We start from the raw sequence: 21,832 nt of genomic DNA on the forward strand, positions 1-21,832 counted from the left end.
TGCAGTTGCCTCTCGGGGAACAGACAGAGTGATTTGCATTTTCAGAACGCCTGCAAAATGCCAGAATGTGAGAAGAGTGGAAATCGCCCAGATTCAGCGGGGCTGAAAACACTCCATTCTCTTTCGCCAGTGACGCGCGGGAACCGTAGAAACGGTGTTCGGTTGCAGGCAAGCGGGTACTACGCGCTCGCTGGCTGCAAAATGCATCTCTGCAGTCGCCTTCAGGGGACTTACAGAGCAAAGCATTGGCGGCATAAATATATATGCCGCCAGACCGGGATCCGAACCCCGGTCTCCCGCGAGGAGAACCTATAATTCCACCACTGAGCCACAGGGGGATACAGGCTTTGAAAGCGGCGTCAACATGTATTCTTCGGCGTTTGCTGGCAGGCAAGCATGTAACAGACTCACTTGCTGCAATAATATTTCCAGTCGCCGAACAGGGAACTGAGAAATGTGAGAGAAAAGAGGTCAGACCGACCAACGGTGGGACTAAGAACACTCTTTTCTCCTTCGCCGGTGAATGACGCGTGCAGAGGCAGGGTAGCTTTTCTTGTAACGTAAAGAAAAACTAATCCCGCCGTCCGCTTCCAGGAAGGGCAGCCTCGGAAAGGATGCCTGGCGAGTCCTCAGAGTCACCGTAGGCAATTGGCTCGGAGCGAGCGCGAGCGCTGCATGAGAAGGCGTCTTGAAAAAGACGCAGCTCTTTTAGGGGTGAGTGTTGCAGCGAACACACACACACACACACACAGAAAACAGAGCAATATAGCAATAAAGGATATAGGCGTCGGAAAGCGCAGCAGGTACGGCTGTAGAAGGCGGCGTTGGCCAGCGGCTTCGAGGGCTCGTCCCGCTGAAGTGCTTGCTTCGAACGACGCTTGCTTCCGTGATCCAGCGATGCGTGCGCTTCGCTGAAGAGATTAAAATCAAGTGAATCAGCCTTCTCGAGCTCCTTTTATAGAGGTAAGCCACGCCCGTTTCGGCGGGAAGTGGCGAGGAGGGCGCGAAGCGCCCTCATTGGCCTGACGTCATCTCAGGCCTCGCTCGATAGGCTTAAGCAGTTGCCGCAGAGCAGCCAATGAGCGAGCAAGCCGTCTCGCCATAGCTGACTGCTGCTGCCGCAACGCGTTTTACATATATGAAAATTAAAGGATAATTTTTTTGCTTCAGTGTTTCGTGAAAAGAGACTTTTCCCGTAGCGTTTTGATAAAACGCAGTACGAGAGAACTCTCGTAAGAGAACCAAACAATAGCAAAGAAAGAGTCCATAACGTGGCACTGAAGAGTTGAGAGGTTTTTTCTTTATACTAAGAATATACACTAAACAAAACTATATACACTAAGATATTATATGATATTATACTAGGGAACTATAGTGAATTTATCTCTATATCCTTGTGTTAAAATCAAGTTTTGAAGTTGTGTGTTTACAGTGGATATTTTTAACGTTCAACAGCAGCGGGTCATTAGGAAACATCTCCTCACCACAGAACAAAACACAAGCAATACACTTACTTCAACCTCTGCCTGAAAAGGCTACTACATAAACACCTGATCTGTGTGTGTGTGTGTGCGTTTCCAGACATGTCCATGTGCATGACATAAAAGCAGCAACAGACACATGATTGACCATATTACACCACTTATTTAACAGATGTGAGTTTTTAAAATATTGACATCCCTGTTATTACTGTAAAAGCCAAATGCCGATGATCCATATATGGATGAGGGGTGATCAATAGACATTTGGTTCTGAAATGTCTCACCGCTTCACATATTATAGCACAATTTTGGCACATCAGCGTGAAGAAAAAGTGGCACAATTGTCAGTATGTGAGTTCTTCAATGTGAATTGAAAGTGAGAAAGGGTTCATTGGTCAGTGCCAAGGCCATGACAGCCTCTGAAAATATGTAATGTTCGCAGAGGTTGTAATATCATCAACACAGCAGGGATTTGAGTCGGCATGGCTGTTAACATTTACCTGTAACTAGACACGTTTGCACACACCAACTCGATTTTCAAATTATTATGTAAATGAACCTACCAAAGATTGGGTGGAGAAATTTCATAGTGGAAGCTAAGAAACGCTTTGAATAGAATCTGCTATATAGCCAAACAGTTTTTGGAAAGCTGATCTCTGATGATGGATGGCATGGATGTTTATGACATCATTTCCTGAAAGAACCGTATCACTTCTCCCATCTTTCCCCCAGTCATTGAGAACAGCAGCGTCTCTCAGATTTATAACACAGACAGAGTGGCAACATCAGTGTTAATCCAGGAAAACCTAAGAAAGCAGAACAGACGCAGCACATCATTAGAGCGCTTTGCCAAATATGGACCGTGATCCTGTAATTCTGCAGCATAACATATGAGCTGTGGACTGACACAGCACAGAAACACAGCCATTAAGACATCATATGAAAACAAAGCAATCGTGATGCTGTAATGAGAACAAGCAGTGACAGAACTGTGCTAATCCTCTTAAGTGACAGGTATTTCTTCCCGTTTAGGCCTGTATGACACAAATACTTGTGTTGGAATAGAGGGCTGCAGTCGTGACATCAAAACCTGGAAGTCTAATTCGCCGCTGGTTCCCTCAAGATTTTCCTATGGGGTTTTATAATGGGGTTTTTCAATTTATGAGTAAAACAAAGCTTGTGGTAAACATAACTTAACAATACTTCTGTACGATTTCGTACTTGTGTTCTACAACGTAAACTGCACACACTCCAAACTGTCTTATCTAGTTACTTGTTAAAAACATACTTTTTTAAAAATATACATAATAGCTTCAAAATTAGGGCTGCGTACCGAGTTCGATACTTTTTAGGTACCGACCGAATTGCCTCGATACTATCGAGTATCGAAAAATTACTTGTTTTTCGGTACCAGATTTCGATACCTAAGGGGTTAACTCGTCAACGTCAGTGCTCAAACAAATACTTATAATATGCACAACGACACGCCTAAAGTTGCTCACGCACATACACGCAAACTCTACACACACGAGACGCGCGGAACTCTCTGCGCACATACTCATATGAGACGCGCACGCGGCACACAAACTGTTCACGCACATTCTCATATGAGACGCGAGCACACACACACAAACTCGCACACATACTCAATGAGACGCGAGCACACACACACAATACCCTAAAGATGTGGAAAAGTCGATCAAAAGTGTGGGTACATTTCTCCTGCAGTATTTGTGGTAAAATAATTGCTGCAAAGACAGTGCACGGAGTAAACATAAGAGCAGAAAGTTGCTCCGTCTTCGACTGGTAAATGAAGAGATACCTTGTTGATCACTCTGACAGTGTTTATATTGCAATAATGACCTACTGAACGTACACTGCCAATCAAAAATGTGTTGGTTGGTCAGAATTTTTTTCAGTAAATTAAAGTGATCAAAAATGACCTTAAAACATGTGTAATATTACAAAAGATTCCTGTTTCAAATAAATGCTGTTCTTTTGAAATTTTTATTCATCAAAGAATCATGAAAAAATTTATCATAGTTTCCAAAAACTGTTTTCATATTTCTGAAGGATCATGTGACACTGAAGTAATGATTTTGAAAATTCAGCTTTGACATCACAGGAATAAATAAATTATTTTGAAATATATTCAAATAAGATTTTAAATTGTAATACTATTCCACAATATTACAAGTTTTACTGTATTTTTGATCAAACAAATTCAGCTTTGGTGAGCATGAGCTCTTTATAAAAAATATTTTGTTCCTTATGTATATGTATAAGGAATATTTTGTTCCTTATGTATATGTATAAGGAATATTTTGTTCCTTTGTGCACTAAGGAGCATGAGTCAAACTGAAAAAATAAAACCAAAGTTTTTCTGAGGTAATGTGTTATGTAATCTTGTTAAAATGGATTTCATAAAATTGGTATCAAAAAAAAAGTATCGTTCAGGAACCGGTATCGAAATCAAGGTATCGGTATCGGTATTGGTATCGAAATTTTTTGAACGATACCCAGCCCTATTCAAAATTCACATTAATGCTGAAGAGCAAACCGTATCTTCATGTTATGTTTACCACAGACCTAATTTCACTCATAAAATGAAAAAAACCCAATTGGAGAATCTCGAGGAAACCACTGGCGAATTATTCTTCCAGGTTTTGATGTCACTCTAGAGCGATGCACCTCGTGTACTCAAAAGTCATTGCCAGTTTTTTCTTAACAAACATGACTTTCTATGCAAATGAGAATCATTATATGCTGTGCCAGATCCCCATGTTTTCAGCAGCTTTTTTCTTGTAGGGATAAAAAAAAAAAAGTTTGGTCACACTTTAGTTTAGGGTCCAATTAGGGACCTTTCCAACGTGATGACGTAATACGTGGCACGTCGCAGACCAGCACAAGACCGATCGTTTCGCTAGATAAGACCCCGTTCCTCAGAGCCCTTTGAAGCACTTCAGAGCCCTTTAAAACTGCATTGATTTAAACCTCAACATTCTGGTTGCCATTGAAGTCCATTGTGTGGAGAAAAATCCTGAAATGTTTTCCTCAAAATACTTAATTTATTTTCCACTGAAGAAAGAAAGACATGAACATCTTGGATAGCATTGCGGTGAGTAAATTATCAGGAAATTTTCATTTTGAGGTGAACTAATGCTTTAAAGTGAGCATGTGCAGATAGCGATATTTTGGTCTCGTTTTCAGCATAAAACATTTGGATTTGTTTCGGTTTATTGTGGGCTTGTTCGCTGTTTTTCTAGCAAGACCTGCTCCAGTAGACTGACAAAGCTGCAAAGCATTATGGGCCGTCCACTATTGCCCATCTGTCCTAATGTACGTATGTCGTAGTCTGTGACTGTTGACCTTTGCATATTTGTGTGGGGGTCGTGTTGCTTATGGTCCCAGCTGACGGTTTTACCGCTGACCTGATTCAGCGAGGGAGCCTCACAGCAACACGCTGGATGGATTATACTCTAGAATCGCCAAAACTCTCATCTTACACTCAATCTTTTTGCCTCTCTTACTCAAACACACGTGTCCACTCTGGCCCAGGCCCATATTGATTACGTCTCGCTCTGACAAATACACTCACACACTTGATCCTCGGCACCTTGCGTATCCTGTGTGGTGTGACCACACCTCGCCCTGCTCCGTTTCCCAGGATCCTCTCTTCCTGTGAACACCCATTCCCGTGATAGCTGGGTGTCGGAGGTGTGAGTGGACTATCAATGTGTGCATGTTCACCATGCTTCTCAACACACACACACACACATACACACACATTGGGTTTCCATGTTTTATAGACACAATGGTTTTTATACTGTACAAACTGTATATTATCTCCCCTTACACTAACCCTACCCATCACAAACACACACACACACACACTAACCCGACCCCAACCTAACCATCACAGAAAACCTTCTGCATTTTGTACATTTTCAAACAATATCACTCTGTATGATTTATAAGCTGTTTCCCACATGGGAACAAAAATGTCCTTGTGGGGAAATTCTGTCCCCATAGCATAGGGTTTACCAGGACACACACACACACACACACACACACACACACACACACACTCACACAATGGGTAAATCGTGAAAAAAAGGACATCAAAGGTGTATGTTATTATGTCCAGGTGTGTTTTATTCGGTATGTGTGTATGTGTTTGTGGTGTGACAGGAGTGCTGTGTGTTTTAGTCTGTTATATAAGTAAATGTATGTGTGTGTCCATGTGAAATGAGTTCCAGGTGTGTAACACATGAAAGGCACTTCATTTGTTTATCCCAGTCCATCTTCAGTGTGTGTGTGTGTAACGGCGATCTCTAGTTTCTGTAAACATACAGATGTATGTTCATGCCTGAGGGATTATTCTCTCTCTCTGAATGTATCAGCTCTTCATTAGTCTCCTGAAAAACACACTAACTGTAGGAAAGTCCTACATCAGGAGTGTCCAGTCCTCCTCAAAGAGACACCTGCCTGTTTTGAGTCCTTCAGGTGGAGTCCGAAATATTTCGTAATAGTATGTAGTTAAGAGATTCAAATACGTGAATGACCGTACAAGGAAACCTTGGAATTCTAGATGAATGATGAGTTGTGACATTGGAAGGGACGTGTCGATTTAAAAACATTGAAGAAATACTGATTTGTAATATAGATATAGAATATTATATAGTATGTATTATATATTTATATATATATATATATATATATATATATATATATATATATATATGTATGTATGTATATATATATATATATATATATATATATATATATATGTATGTATGTGCGTGTGAGCGTGCATGTGTGCGTGTGTGCGTGCATGTGTGCATGTGTGTGGGTGTGTGTGTGTGTGGTATATGTGCCTGTGTGTGTGTGTGTGTGTGTGTGTGTGTGTGTGTGTGTGTGTGTGTGTGTGTGTGTGTGTGTGTGTGTGTGTGTGTGCGAGAGTGTGTTTGTCTGTGTGTGCGCGAGAGTGTATATTGTGTGTCTGCGTGTATGTGTGCGTGTGTGTGTATATTGTGTGTCTGTGTGTATGTGTGAGTGAGTGCGCGTGTGTGAGTGAGTGTGTGTCTGTGCGTGTGTCTGTTTGTGAGAGTGCGTGTGTATGTGTGTGTGTGTGTTTCTCTGCATGTCATGTACGGAAGAAAAAAAACTGAAAATGTGTCCATGAAAAATTTGTTCCCATGATTTATTAATTAGTTCCCCCATTTAAGGTAAATAATAGTTACGTTGTACTTATTCGTTCCCATGATTCATTAATTTGTTTATGGACACGATTTAACAAAAGTAAAATGAGGAAACCAATTAGTACAACATAGCCACGATTTAACTAAAAACAGAAAATGAATAAACAAGTTAATAAGAAGGAAATCTAGATTTGTGGTCACGATATTTATATATAATTTTGATATATAATCCTAAGAGTCAGTGTTGCTGTCTGTCTGTCTGTCTGTCTGTCTGTCTGTCTGTCTGTCTGTCTGTCTGTCTGTCTGTCTGTCTGTCTGTCTGTCTGTCTGTCTGTCTGTCTGTCTGTCTGTCTGTCTGTCTGGTTGAGAAAAACTGCAGTTTTCTGGAAAATCAACATACAAATGAATTAAAGCTGTCTCTACATATTAAATTAAGCAATAAAACAATTACGCACATCACCTTTAGTTATGAACTATTATTTCACTTTTGCCATGATTCTTTAATTAACAAGTTTCCCCACTGGTAATTATGACATTTGCTCTCATCTTATCTCATCTCGTCTGTTTCCCGTTCTCTCTCTTCCAGGAGAAGCCGTATAAATGCAGCGAGTGCAACAAGGCCTTCAGTCAGAAGCGCGGTCTGGATGAACACATGCGCACACACACCGGAGAGAAACCCTTCCAGTGCGACGTGAGTTACACACGCAAACCACATTGCATAATGTTGCATTCTGACACACAAACACAGGCTCTTTTTATGTCTGATTCTGGCTGACTATCACACAACCGCTCTCGACACACCGCAGCCACATCCCAGTGGAAGAGCCGAGAGAGAGCAGTGGCTTGTGGGTAATGTGTGACGTTCAGCGGGGTTCAGTCTTAGACCGCTGGAAGAGCTAAAGCCGGGCTTGAGTTTAACCCCGCGGCCCACGCTGAGTCCACATAATCAGCACCGTGACGCGCATCAGACCACGAACCAGAACGCCCCACATAAACTCAAGCTGTCTGTCTGCATCTCTCTGTGTGTGTGTGTGTGTGAGGGTGTTACTGTGGTGTTAAAGCCGCAGTGGAAGGACGTTCTGCCAGGCGGACACAAGGACGAAACCGCCCTGCACAAACTGACCCATCTCTGACCTTTCAGCTCCTTTAGACACACACAATCAGACCGGCCTCACTCCAAAACACACCAGTTGTGAGCTCCTCTTATCATGGGACTGTCCCTGAAAAGACGTTTGTGTCCATTCTGCGTCATTGTCTCGGTTTCTTAGGATGACGAACGTGATTTCACCAAGTGCAACATGTTCCTGGATCCACATCTTTGTTGATCCTGGAACAACATTCCAATCAACCAATCAGATTTGAGGAACACATTTACAGTTTATGTCTAGTTTAGGCTTATAACCAGGGTTATGTGCTTCCACATCAGTGTTATTCACTTACCATTTCCCTCTAAATTTAGGGATAAGTTATAGTTAGGGTTAGGTTTAGGGGTAGGGATTGGGTTAGGACTAAACTTTCAGACAGGAATGTTCCAAAATACGATGATCCAGGAACACGTCTGACTTGGCCAAATCATGGTGACCTTCTTGGGACACATGCACACTGTCTTCTGTTTCTCAGTCCAGCCAAATGATTCATTCATCATTTTCTCACCCTCATGTCCGTCCTGAATGAAAGGAGACATTTTGAATAAAGTACTTGCCACTTTTTTTCCATGCAATTACAATAAATGAAGACGGTAGCTTTCAAGATTCAAAGAGGCTCCACAAACAAGCACCTTAAAAGTGGTTCAGATTAATCATATTACAAGTCTTCTTAAGTCTTTTGGTGGGGTTGTGTGAGGAACGGACCCAAAATCTGCACTGATGATCTTCTTAAGATCGAGTCTTTTGAACTAGTCTGACCAACTCGCAGTTAGTTAGGGCTAATCAGTCTTACTTTTAGATTTAAATCGAAAGACCAATATCTTTTTATGAACGGAGTTAAAAAAATATGTGACCAGTCTTGAAGAAAATATTAGATGATCTAATCTAAGCATTTATGCAACTGGCCACTGATCTTATTGAACTTTATTCACTAGGATCCAAATAAGTCCCACACTGGTGAACTAGGTTTTGAGTACGAGCAGAGTTTCTCTCTTTCGCCTGTTATCTCCCCTGACATGATTTTGTGTGGCAGTAGAAGCTACACCAGGATCAGGCGTTGCCCGTTCACCCGGACTATCCTGCCCTCTCAGTCAAGATGAATGTGAATGGGATTTTAATGATAAAATACACTAAAACAAACGCTTAAGAGTCTATGATTGGATCATTATTGCAGTGATTACTATGTTTCTATCATGTTATATGTTTGGCAACAGTTCTTCTAACCCTAATTGATGGAGTGTGTAGCTTTTAATTTTTTAAACAACCATGTAGGAAGACACATCATGGCCATATTCCAGGATGACGATATCAAGATTCATCAGGCTCAAACTGTGTAAGAATAGTTTAGATGAGCATGAAGAATCACACATGAATTGATGCTCCTCTGAGTCCAGACCTTAAACTCATTGAAAGTCTGTGGGATGTGCTGGAGGAGACTTTACAGAGTGCTGGACTCTTGCATTGTTAATACAAGATCTTGACCTAAAATCGATGCACCTCTTAATAGAAATAAATGTTGTGATGTTATTGCATCAAAACTGAGGTTCATCAGTTTTTGGTCTTTGCATTACTTCATCATTTCATAGAGTGGTGCAGGTATGATACACTTTGTAGGCAAGTTAGCATTTTAACACTTCCGGTTCCATCGTCCCGAACTCAATGGGTTTTTTGAATGGGGTTTTGGTTGAATGGCTAATGGGACTACAGAGGCTGTCTAGGAGATTAAACGTCATCACGCTGAACATGTAAACCCAGTCCTCTTTTACAGCATCGTTATGCTTATAAGTGTGCTCTTATAAACTATTCTAACTCAAATGGTCTGGGAAAATGTTTTTAGATAAGAACTGAAAGAAGTTGTGGGAAGCTTAGTGATGGTGACGTTGAAGTCGTGGGACCGTGGTGTGGTTTGTTTATAGCCTTTAACTTTTTACTTCTGACGATTTAATTAGTCTTCAAAATTCATCAAAGTTGTGTTCATCTGTGATAATTATCTTGATGGACAAAACATGCAAGTATCATAAACTTTTGTTGATCACAGAGCTTGTTTTTAGCGGTAACCCAAAAGCCTATTTGAATTTTTTTTTTTTTCTCGAAGGAACCAGCGTGATGCTCAGTGCCGATTGGCCTACAAAGTGACGTCATACCTGCACCACTCTGTCACTTCAGAAGCCCCTCTTCAGTGCTCTGCTCTTCAGATACTCACTGTATTGTCTTCATTTTTCAGTTTTTTGACGTGGTAGTCAGCGTTAAGGTGCAATGCTGCCACCTACTTGACTGGAGTGGCGATCAGATTTTTACGATGTTATTGGATGGGTAACACTTTACAAAAAGTAGGGCTGGGACAATAAATCGATGCATTGCGATTCGTGGATCGATTCCAATTTTCCGGAATTCATCGCAATTCTCTTGAATCGATTCTGAGCTTAGTTTTTTAACAGCAGATGGCACTCTAGTTTTTAACCGCACGCTCAAATGCTCACGAAGAAGAGCGCTAAAGAGGCATTGGAAGAGAATCGCAATGCATTCGAAAAATAATTGGAATCGATAGTCTTCGATTCCATAGGCCTACTGTAACAGATGTACTAGTCAATGTCAGTTAATGCACATAACATTAACTAATAGGAGCTTATTGTAAAGTTTTGCCATCGTATGTGTAATATTAATATCAGTGTTTTATTTATTTTTTTAAACATTAGCATTATAGTGCATCGCATTGGTGCCCAGTGCAAAACTTGCCACCATGATTCCAGGGTGTTTTGGCTGGTTACCAGGGTGTTGCTATGCAGTTACTAAGGTGTTCTAAATTGTTGTTGTTGTTGTTGTTGTTTTGGCACAGTGCTAAGTTGCACTTACAGTAGAATTAGCACATCCGACCTCAAAAAGCTGCATGATTTGATTGTGCTACTGACGTGAATGATTCCTCAAATCACATCGCTTGAGGAGAAGTGTGCTGTTACTATTCTTCAACTGTAGACTTACAATTTAATGCTTTATTATTGTTCTCTTTTAGGCAGTGCGTGAATCAGAAACCGATAGATAAAAGCAGTTTCTTCTCAGTCTGAAACGCTTTGCCAGCAGTGAACACACTCTGCAGGAGACTCTTGAGGAATCTAAACACACACACTCTCTCTCTCTCACACAGAGCGGTCGCTACACGTACATTTCACCGATGTAAATGAGAAACATCCCCCGTGTATTTATTTGATTTTAGTGGCAAGCTGCAAGCATGTCTTTCTAAGTTTTGACTGTTTTAAAGACCATAAGAGAATGAAATTGGCTGTTTCCTCGTTTTTTCTCTCCGCATTTGACATGACAAGTCTTTTGAGCCTGGACTGATTTGGTCTGAAATCTGGCGCTCTGATGACGGTTGTTAGAATGACTTCCATTAATGGTGGCAAATTATTCAGGCACTTCTTTCATGCGTAGAATTTTTGAAGTGCAATGTGCCAGAAACCATCTATACTCCGAATTTATTTATTGACTCACTTTCTCTGAGTGTTTGACTGCTTTTGAAGTGGTTTGTGGGGTGGTCATGTCTGTCTTTCACGGCTCCTGTTGAAGTTAAAGAAAAGGATCTTTGTGGTGTTATTTTGTGAAATGTCAAAACGACGATTTGAACATTTTGAAACACTTTAGCGTTTATCACGGCACTTCTGCTCTAAAAGAACTTTATTGCCTTTGATCTCGTTATTCTGCTGGGTTTCCATACACAGAAAAACAGAATCCCTTGTGAAAAATACATCTATCTACTCCATTTATGTTTTGATCATCGTTCTGAACTTTTCATTTGACATTATTGCGAAGGGCACTTTTTAAAAAAGTGGGTTAAGAAACTCTTTAAGAACACTTTAGTAGTTTATTAATATTATATTATCTGTACGTACAGTTTTTTAACTATATTTTTAAAATTTGGAGTACACTTTAAAGTGCACTTTCGATACATTTAAGCACACTTCTTTATCACAAGGGATAGATCAAGTCCTGACTTCTGATTAGTCAATACAGTGTTTCAGTTGGACTTACAACTTTGAAGTGAAGGACCATTCAAACTTCAAAGTCATACATAAATCACATATTTGAATGTATTTAAACAAGCTTGTTCTCATTGAAATATAAGGACACTAGGGTTCTAGCACTTGTCGATGCTTTGGGTGTTTGCTTGTTCTGTACGCTCACTACAGCATGAACATTTCTCTTTCCCTATAAACTGCATTCCAGTGTATTTGTGCTTAATTATTTTTGTATGGTGTCCTGCAATAGCTGTTGTGTAATGGAATTAAACAAATGTGACAGTAAAGTGAAACTTGAGCGTGTTGTGTTCACAAAGATCTTTACAAGTGAACCACACTGCGTGTGCTGTGGACATCTGAGAGGGTCTGGGTTTGTTTAGCGCGTTCACACACACGTGCCAGAACTCATGCTCCGAGACCCCTGAAATCAATGCAAGTGTTGGCCAGAAGCTGACTGAAGTTGGCAAAAAAAAAAAACTTTAGGTTTTTAACACTGTTCATGACAATGCAAGCAATATATATCTATATACCTAAAGACGAAGGGCATCTCAGGAACCGGACTCTAATGGTTCAGGTCTTACCTCTCAGGGGTGGGGTGTCTAAGGCCTCGTTTACACTGCAGGTCTTGATGCCCAATTCTGATTTGTTACCTTTATCCGATTTTTCTTACCGTCCGTTTACACGTTCTTTCAACTGTGATCCATATCCGATTCATGTGTTTACACTTGCCATACTATCTGAAACATCGCGCATGCTTAAAGGGTTAAATTCTCTTGCACGGATGGGCGGACGCGAAATATGCTTGATGCTAGCTCTGCGATATATGCGAAGTTCGCCAAACATCACCATGATTTTGAGGCGAAGGAGGACGAAAAGTGCCACCATTGCACATATGCTTCAGTTATTGTGTGTGAGAGAGATCTCAGGACTGGTGGGAGAATATTGTGTTTAAATATTGGCTTTAACGAGGAGCAGTGGGTCCGAAATTTTGTTGTGTACAACAATATGTTGTGTCAACGTTTGTCCACATTCCTCTCCAACGGCGACACAACGTTTCGTCGGGCCATCCGTCCCTTTGCAGAAGCGCGTCAGAGTTTCTCTCGTCATTAAACCGTGGAGACGTTGCCTAATGCCTCAGACAATCCGATCTGCCTGTTTACATGACAGTCGCATTGGCACATATCCGATTTATTTCCACATATGAATGAGGCCTGAAACCGATCTCAAAATATCCGAATGCATGCATTTTTTTCCTGTTTACACTGTCATAGAACACATCGGATCTGTGTCACATATGAGCAAAAAATCGGAATTGGGTCACATTTCACTGACAGTGAAAACGAGGCCTAAGTCGCAACATCTACTGTAGCTACTGGGGTGCCTCAGGGCTCAGTGCTTGGACCACTGCTCTTCTCCATCTATATGTCATCACTAGGATATATCATTGAGAAACATGGATTTTTAACACTGTTCATGACAATGAAAAGGCCAGCAATATATATATATATATCTGTGGATATTTGCTATATTTTTTTTTCTCAGCCGCATCGTTTCAAAGTTTTCGACTAGCAATACAGGACACAAACATGCACTTGCATGTAGAGATGGGTGGTATGAACAAAATCTTGTATGACAGTTTGATTAATTTCATTCCATGTCACAGGAAAAATATATTACAGTATAGTTATTTTTATCTGAAAATTCACCCCTAAATGATTTATAAATTATACACTACCATTTAAAAGTTTGGGGTTAGTAGGATGTTTTTATTACTTTTATTCAGCAAGTATGCATTCAATTTATCAAATGTGACAGTAATTGACATTTATAATGCTACAAAAGATTTCTATTTCAAATAACTGCTGTTCTTTTGAACTTTCTATTCATAACATATTATAATGATTTCTGGAGGATCATGTGACACTGAAGACTGGAGTAATGATGCTGAAAATTCAGCTTTGATCACAGGAATAAATTACATTTTACAATATATTCACATACAAAGTAGCTATTTTAAATTGTAATAATATTCCACAATATTACTAATAACATGATACAAATCCAGTCAATTACTTCCTCATTTCAAATATTTACTTCTAACTGAAATCTACAAAGACTGCGATTCAGTTTTCCAGAGTATTCTATAGTTTTCTTGCCATGGAGGTTTAGCAGAATCTCTAGCGGTTTACACATTTCTACCACCACATGGCCAGCATACAGACATCCTGACATCCTGTGCCCACAGCCATTAATATCTGCAGTTCATGTGAGAGACTGAGACTAATAATTCGTCTATCAAGGCGGTAAATGTATTTTCATGCTGTTTAAATAAAAAAAATACATTCATTTTATGAAGAAAGTGACAGCTGCAATATCTCTCACTGTCTCTTCATGGAGATAAAGAATATTGAGTGTTCTTGAGGAGATAAAGTCGATTAATCATGTGAAATGGATTTGTGTGTGTGTGTGTGTGTGTGTGTGTGTGTGTGTGTGTGTGTGTGTGTGTGTGTGTGTGTGTGTGTGTGTGTGTGTGTGTGTGTGTGTGTGTGTGTGTGTGTGTGTGTGTGTGTGTGTGTGTGTGTGTGTGTGTGTGTGTGTGTGTGTGTGTGTGTGTGTGTGTGTGTGTGTGTGTGTGTGTGTGTGTGTGTGTGTGTGTGTGTGTGTGTGTGTGTGTGTGTGTGTGTGTGTGTGTGTGTGTGTGTGTGTGTGTGTGTGTGTGTGTGTGTGTGTGTGTGTGTGTGTGTCATGGCACCAGGCCGCTGCTTTGACTGCAGGATTTAACTGAATATGATTTACTGCTCGGTTTGGCTTCAGTTTGCTAACTGGCTGTTTTTGAGTGTCTGTTTTGTTGGCAGCATTGTTTCCAATTGTGTGTGTGTGTGTGTGTGTGTGTGTGTGTGTGTGTGTGTGTGTGTGTGTGTGTGTGTGTGTGTGTGTGTGTGTGTGTGTGTGTGTGTGTTAGGGTCTCAACCAATAACATATGGCATAGTTAGAGGATTTCACCCTGGCTTGCAGTTCTTTGGTTGTGTTTTTATTCATTCAGTTATTGGTTGTTTGTGTGTCTGGTCTGATGTATTGAGCATTGCCTTCACATCCTCTCTGCGGTCACAGGGCATTAAGTCATACTAACACACAAAACATTACAGAATGAAGTCTGTAAACAAGCGCTGCTTCACTAAATATCAATTCCAAAATAAAAACCTTCCTCTTATGGCTCTTTTTTTATGGGTTATGTAACGTAGATCCACTTATGGCTACTAGACTAATTTATTATGTCCTGTCCTGGAAAAAAGCCTTCAAAAGTCACAGCCACAATGTAGGTTTGCCAGGCCATTGCTTATGCAGTGGCTAAAGTGTTTCTTTAGCATGTTGCAAGTTGGTTTCTGGATGGTTTCTAAGGTGTTCTGGGGTGCGTTTCCCACACAACAACGTAACTCATTACTTAACCACCATAATAAAATGCATCGTTGTAGAAATAACTAGCCAGTCAGAACTGCTTCATCATTTCACCCACATCAAACTGCAAAGTGCTATGTTATTTTTTTTAAACTAATTTGTCTGCCAGATGAAAATTGTAAGTCGCTTAAAAATAATTGACCATAGAGGCAAGCGGTTTGGAAAATGAATGGATGGCTTAGAAAAATAACTGACCATAGTGCAAACAGTCCATGGTGAGTTTAAATAGTAACCTATTTGAAACAGGTTATTCAATGAGAAAAAAACAAACAAAAATGTAGGGGAGAATTGATTTTATCCATTTTGAAGCGCATACCATAATGTAGCCAGACATTTTCACATTCAATATTATCCAATAGCCCACATGAGCCTGAGGGACGTAATGTCAGACAATTTTTAATGAAAAATTCAACATTAAAAAAACATTAATTTTCTTTAGAACGTGCACCGATGAATCCTGGACGGCAAGACCAAGAAATCTCTATTTACTCTCCAAGAATCCATTTCATGTTGGCTTCAAACTGGGATAAAGATATTAACAACATCATGTTTTCTTAAAGGTTGTGTTTGTGTGTTTCTAGGTGTGTGACCTGTCCTTTAGTTTGAAGAAGATGTTGATCAGACACAAACTGACCCATAATCCCAACAGACCCATGGCTGAATGCTCCCTGTGCCACAAGAAGTTCACCCGCAACGACTACCTCAAAGTCCATATGGAGAACGTCCACGGAGAGACAGAGGGATAGACAATCATACACTACACCTATACATATACACATATTCACACAAGCCGTATAAAACCATGTACAAAGGTATACAACACACAAGGGTATATTTGAGTGGCCACACTCATTCCAGTGATCTGTCCTATCTACATGTACAGAACCAGTTCATTTCCTTCTGACACATCATCACAAGACTGATCAGTGTGATTAAATGGCATTTAATCATGACTGCAAATCAGATTTAGATCGGAGGGAAGCATGAAAATGTGCAATTGTATAGAGCTTCATGAACAAAGTATATCCATCATATTGATCCTTTTTCAATAGATGTTGTCCGTTTGTATGTCAACATCAGTCGTTTCAGATTTCTCACAATTGTTGAACGATGTTGCGTGACCAAAGAACATGATGTGCCAATTTTCTACAACCTTGTTGAGAGTAAAGTTTGTTCATTTCAAATGTTGTTCGAGTTTAACTGTATTATTCAATATTTAGCATTCAGGTTCACATAAGGTTTGTGTTTGATTGTCAGATTAACATTTTGTGACTTTTAAGTTGGAAAGTTTGGATTTCATTTGGATGAATGAACGATTGAATCGCTGATATCACTAATCTGGTCGGTCTGTTTTTTGGTTTTTTTTAGGTAAATACTCATGTTTCCCTGTCCTGTCCTGTCCATCTGCAGGATACATGTTGCTGTGCTCTATGGGATACAGTCGACAGTGCTTCTCCCTTGATCACATTGGCTTTAGTTAATTATAAACATTTGGATCTTGGAAACGGTTGGTGTCTGAGGAATCGGATGTGCTTTGATACTTGATTAGACATGCTTGGTTGATGATTGTTTTCTAAAGCTGGTAAGCATTGGTTGGAGCATAATTAAAGCCTCAGTGTGGCTTTGGACAGAAAAGTAATTACTCATTAAGTCTGAGATCCATAGCTAAATGCACAAATTCTACTTCTGATCTCTAGGAACAACACTTTTACTCCTTATGCCCGATACACACTGTATGATTTTGGGCTGTCCCAGATGAAAGTTGAGCAGTCGTGTTGATTTCTGTGGCTGTGGCTCCTAAACGGTGGCTTCAAAGACGGTCATTGGTCTTGAGACCAAATATAGCCTGCGATCATTTTCTGACAGTGTCAGAAATTTAGCATGATCATCTCACAGTGTGTTTGATGCTACAATCTACTCTACGTCTACTGACTAGCCAACAAAATTGCAACATGAAATGGCTGATCAAGACTACATGGTGCTAAAACTTAAAAACTACTTTCCTCAAGCTCCATTTGCAAGATTTGCATGCCAAGTTGGGCTCTTTTCCATATTCTCCTCTTTCTTTTATAATATTGGTTTATTGGAATGACCAACAAAAGATGTTGCTCCAGAAACATGACATTTTACTGAAGCAGTTGTTGAAATCTGTCTGTTTCAGTCTGTCTTTCTATCTCAGACGTGTTCACATTAAGTTCTAGAGTCATCAGTTAAGGCCCGTTCACACCATGAACGATAACTAAAATAACTATATTAGTGTCCACACCAGTGGACAGTATCGTTCTGTTTTGTCGTCTGCCGCTTTAAATGCTGGAGCTCTTTAAAGCAGGATGGATTCTGATTGGCTGTCAATGTTTTTGTCGTTCATCAGCTGGAAAAAAAAATCGTTCTGAAAGTTATTCCGACGATATTGTTTCTCTGTGCCGTTATCGTTATCGTTATAGTTGTGGTGTGGCTATATCTTTATCGTTATCATCCTGGGTGTGAACTGGTGACAAGTCTTTAAACTCAGGTTGAATATTAAACTTCTGAGCTGTTTAATTCAGACTGAGCTTAAGAAATTAAGTATTAAGTCTTCTTGATTTCCAGATTATTGGTCTTTAATTTTAGGGACAGACTCATTTTCTTTAAGCATGTGGGAGTGATTTCTTGTTGGATAAAAAGTGTCGAGCTCAAAATGGTCTTTATCTCAATCATTATACTTTTCTGGGCCTGGAGTGTAAGAGTTAATCAAACTATAAGCTGAAATATTACAAATATTCTTTGCACACAATCCTACATCTCTCGTGTTTTCTCCTCTGTTCCTTTTTTTTCAGTTTATTTCTACTTTCTATCCTCTTTCCTCCTCACTTGTTTCTCACTTTTTTCTAGCATAAAAAAAATCATAAAGTGCCAACTAAGGATTTTTTAGAAAACATCTGGACCATGGTAACACACCTCTGGTAACATCCACCAGTGTCGTAGTCGAGACAAGCTCAATTTGAGTCGAGACATGAGTAGGTTGTGCCCGAGCCAAGTCCAAATGTCCCAGAGTCCGTGACAAGACTCAACGTGAACAGTGACGTCTACATTATGTAAAACACTAAACAAGAACAGTGTTCATCAGAGGAAATCCTTGCATGAAGCCATTTCTGTCTAGAAACACATTACTGCTCATCTAAATTGACAAAAGAGCTGTATGTTCCACCAGGTGGGAAAATACTACTGGGAAAATATCCGGTGGACAGATGAAATTAAAGCTGGGATTCTGGAAAGCACAACACACCAAGATCAAAACCTCATCCCAAGTGTGAAGTATGGTGGAGGAACCATCATAGTTGAGGTTGCTTTGCTGCCTCAGAACCTGGAAAGCTTGCTATCATTGACAGAAACATGAATTCCCATGTTTATCAGGACATTTTGATGGAGAACGTAAAGGGATTTGTCTCAGCTCAACAGACATCGAGTAGATACAACAAGACAATTACCCAAAGCACAGGGGAAATTCAGCAATAGCTTCAGCAGAAGAAAGCACTCCTCCTATAGCAGCCCAGAGTCCTGACCTCAACCTGATTGAGATGGTTTGGCATGACCTCAAGAGAGCAATTCACACCAGACATCCCAAGAATATTGCAGAGCTGGAACAGTTTTGTTTAGAGGAGTGGTGCAAAATTCCTCCTGACCATTGAGCAGGATTGATCTACAATTGCAGGAAGCTTTGGTTTCTTCGGCAATGTCTGTACAATGATTACCGGAGACTGCTGAGCAATTGTTTGCTACTTCATTTCAGAATTTGCAGCCCAAAAAAACTGTTTCAAATGTTGTTCAGATGATCGTTTCCTATTCAAGCGGGCATTTCTCGGCCTAAATGAGCTGCAAAGTTGACCGGACTTTCAGTCAGGAGTCGAAAGTCTGCCTCTTTAGGACCGGGACGGTCGTGGTGTGAGAACGACAGTGAACCTGTTGCACTCAGACGAAGTTCTTTCAAAGGACCGTTTACCATTTCCAAACCACTTCAGAGCGAGAACCGTTTCTCTCACACCCTTTCTACATTTCAATTCGTCCTCAATCACAGAGTTTCGCACACACACGAGTGATTTACTCGGCATCATCTGCGTAGCCGGGAGGGCGTGTGTGTGTGAGAACGTCCTCTGTGGGTTTTTGAAGTGGCTTCTGAATCAGTATCTGCAGCATCCGTTCCAAACTGCGGGTTTCGTCTCTATCTTGCCTCCTCTGTTTATCTCTCCCCGTCTCCTCATCCTTCCCAAAATGCCTACACTGACGCCCCAATCCTGGCTGCATTCCCTCGGGAAAAGGGAGTTACCACGGCAGCCCCCACAGGAACATCCCGCTCCGTGTCAACCCACGCTGGCATCCGAACACACTCGCACACGCATGACCGCAGACTGCAAGAGCGTCCTGGAATTTTTTATTTTATCAGCGGTGATGGAGAACCAGTATCACAGTGTGTGTGTGTGTATATATATATACGTTTCTAATTATGCTCTTTATGAGTCTGCTGGTTTCCTGTTCCCCGTGTGTGTGTGTGGATGGTGACACTGGTCTCCACCCTGACTTCAGGAGTATCATTAACCTCTCACCACACAACCCGTCCAGTCAGACGGGACCGCCGTCACCACAGTAACAGGTAGTGTGGGATGCCTTCCTAAACCCTCGGAATGTGAAGTATGGCTGTCCGCATTGAGTCCTGTGGGTCGGGAATCTAAGGAAAAGAGTGTGTTTAATGTGTGTTTGCATGGAAAAACAGGGAGCGGTACCAAGAAGGGAAACCCAGGCCCACAACCACAACGAGAAAGAGAAAAGGAGGCGATAAATCAAGAGGGGACATTCGTTGAAATAAAAGAGGGGAGAAGGGAATTTTGCTTTAACCTGAGAGCCGCAGCCCCTAGTGGCGGGATCAACAATGACGGGTTCATTTAGCAGACAGAATGTGTGTGAGGTTCCCAGTGCTTATTCTACTATTATAAAACAGATAGTTACGCCTCTAACATCTGATTGGATGAGCCATGTTACTAAACTATAATGTTATAAAACTATGAACTATATTACTTGGCAGAAGAGGTGAATATTATTATTATTAACCAATTTAATTATTGACTTAGCGTTTGCTCTTTGTCACATTGCTCTTTCTGCCATTTTAAAATTAAGTGTCTATTTACAAGTTTAACAATTCAGAAAAAGACTAAATATTTTTAAGAAAAATATTATTTCTCTTTTAGAAACTTTCTTGTATCTATCATTGTCCCTTTTGTGTTGGCTGATCAACATCTAGCTTAATTGTTAGTTTTTGTTTTTTTTTGTTTCATTTATTAAAAAAATATTAATTTATTAAATATTGGTCTAACTGACATTGTTCTTTCTTTCTACCATTTTGAATCCGATAAGTGTCATTTTACAGTGGTTAATTAGATAAAGTATTTCTATTTTTAGAAAATAAATCTTTTCTAAAAATGTTGTTTCAGAAACTTTTTGATTTAAGTCACTTTTGATTTACTGATCTGAAAGAGAAATAATAATCACACTGATGTTAGTTAATTTGGTTACTTTTATTTGTTTTATCATATTGATTTATAAAATCAATAGGCCAACTGTCCCCTACTGTATGTTACAGTGTTTTACAACAGTTATACATAAAATATCTAATTTATCAGTTACTGTAAATGTATGTATAACCAATATTAAAGATTATTTGATATGTAATAGCAGAGAGAAACATTCACAGTAAATATTTTCATAGACAAAGAGACTGATTTATTTTCAATAAGGACTGGTGACTTAAGACCTTCAATGAGAACTTCACCAGAGGTCGTTTTATGCAAATGAGCAGTGATGACGTTTGGGGACTACTACCAATGGGAGTGCTGGCCTTGTGATACTGATATGAACAGTATAGGCTAGCGACTCGCCACTAGTGTCCGCCCCCTTTTTCAGCGGTGCTGGTCCAAAAAGTATTTTTTTGTTTTCCCATTAATTTTTCCCTTAGGGATTTTTTTTTAAAAATTAGTCTTTGTTAAAGTTTTATAAGCCATGAACCAAGACTACTCATTTAAACATGTTGTATACAGTTGTTGGCAAAATAAGCATATGTATGCACACATTTCAGTATTTTGAGAGCGTAAAGATATCGTCTCGATTACATAATTCGTATTGATTATGGGAAGTGGGCGGAGCTAAAGAGATCGATCTCTCTCTCTCTCTCTCTCTCTCTCTCTCTCTGTGTGTGTGTGTGTGTGTGTGTGTGTGTGTGTGCATTAAGTGTGGTCAGACATAATAATAGCTGAATGAAAGCTATAGTTCTCAGGTCTCCTCGTCAACTTTCTACTCCTCAGATCTTCCCAAACAAAAACATTGCTTCAAACATGTCTGCTAAGACAATTACATCAGCAGAGACATCAAGAACACACACTGCTAGTGTCCTTCATCCAAACCATTCTTAAGGCATTTTCTCCATGGCTCTACATCAAGCCAAAGCAAACATTTATCCTGACGTTTTCCTATGGCTGTGTGATTTTACAGTGCCTCCAAGTCTAGCCAACTAT

The 21,832-nt window shown here is 40.1% G+C and overlaps 1 protein-coding gene across 1 annotated transcript in view; it reads left to right on the top strand.

Moving 5' to 3' along the window:
- prdm5 (PR domain containing 5) overlaps positions 1-16,627 on the top strand; it is an 88,463-nt gene extending 71,836 nt beyond the window's left edge. Inside the window, exons 15-16 of the mRNA XM_081387411.1 lie at positions 7,269-7,373; positions 15,875-16,627. Of these exons, the coding sequence (XP_081243537.1) occupies positions 7,269-7,373; positions 15,875-16,039 (270 nt within the window). The 3' untranslated portion in view covers positions 16,040-16,627. The remainder of the gene's footprint in view (positions 1-7,268; positions 7,374-15,874) is intronic.
- The last annotated feature ends 5,205 nt before the right edge of the window (positions 16,628-21,832 follow it).

Source organism: Scardinius erythrophthalmus, assembly GCF_964197995.2.
Source record: "Scardinius erythrophthalmus genome assembly, chromosome: 15".
Taxonomy (NCBI): domain Eukaryota; kingdom Metazoa; phylum Chordata; class Actinopteri; order Cypriniformes; family Leuciscidae; genus Scardinius; species Scardinius erythrophthalmus.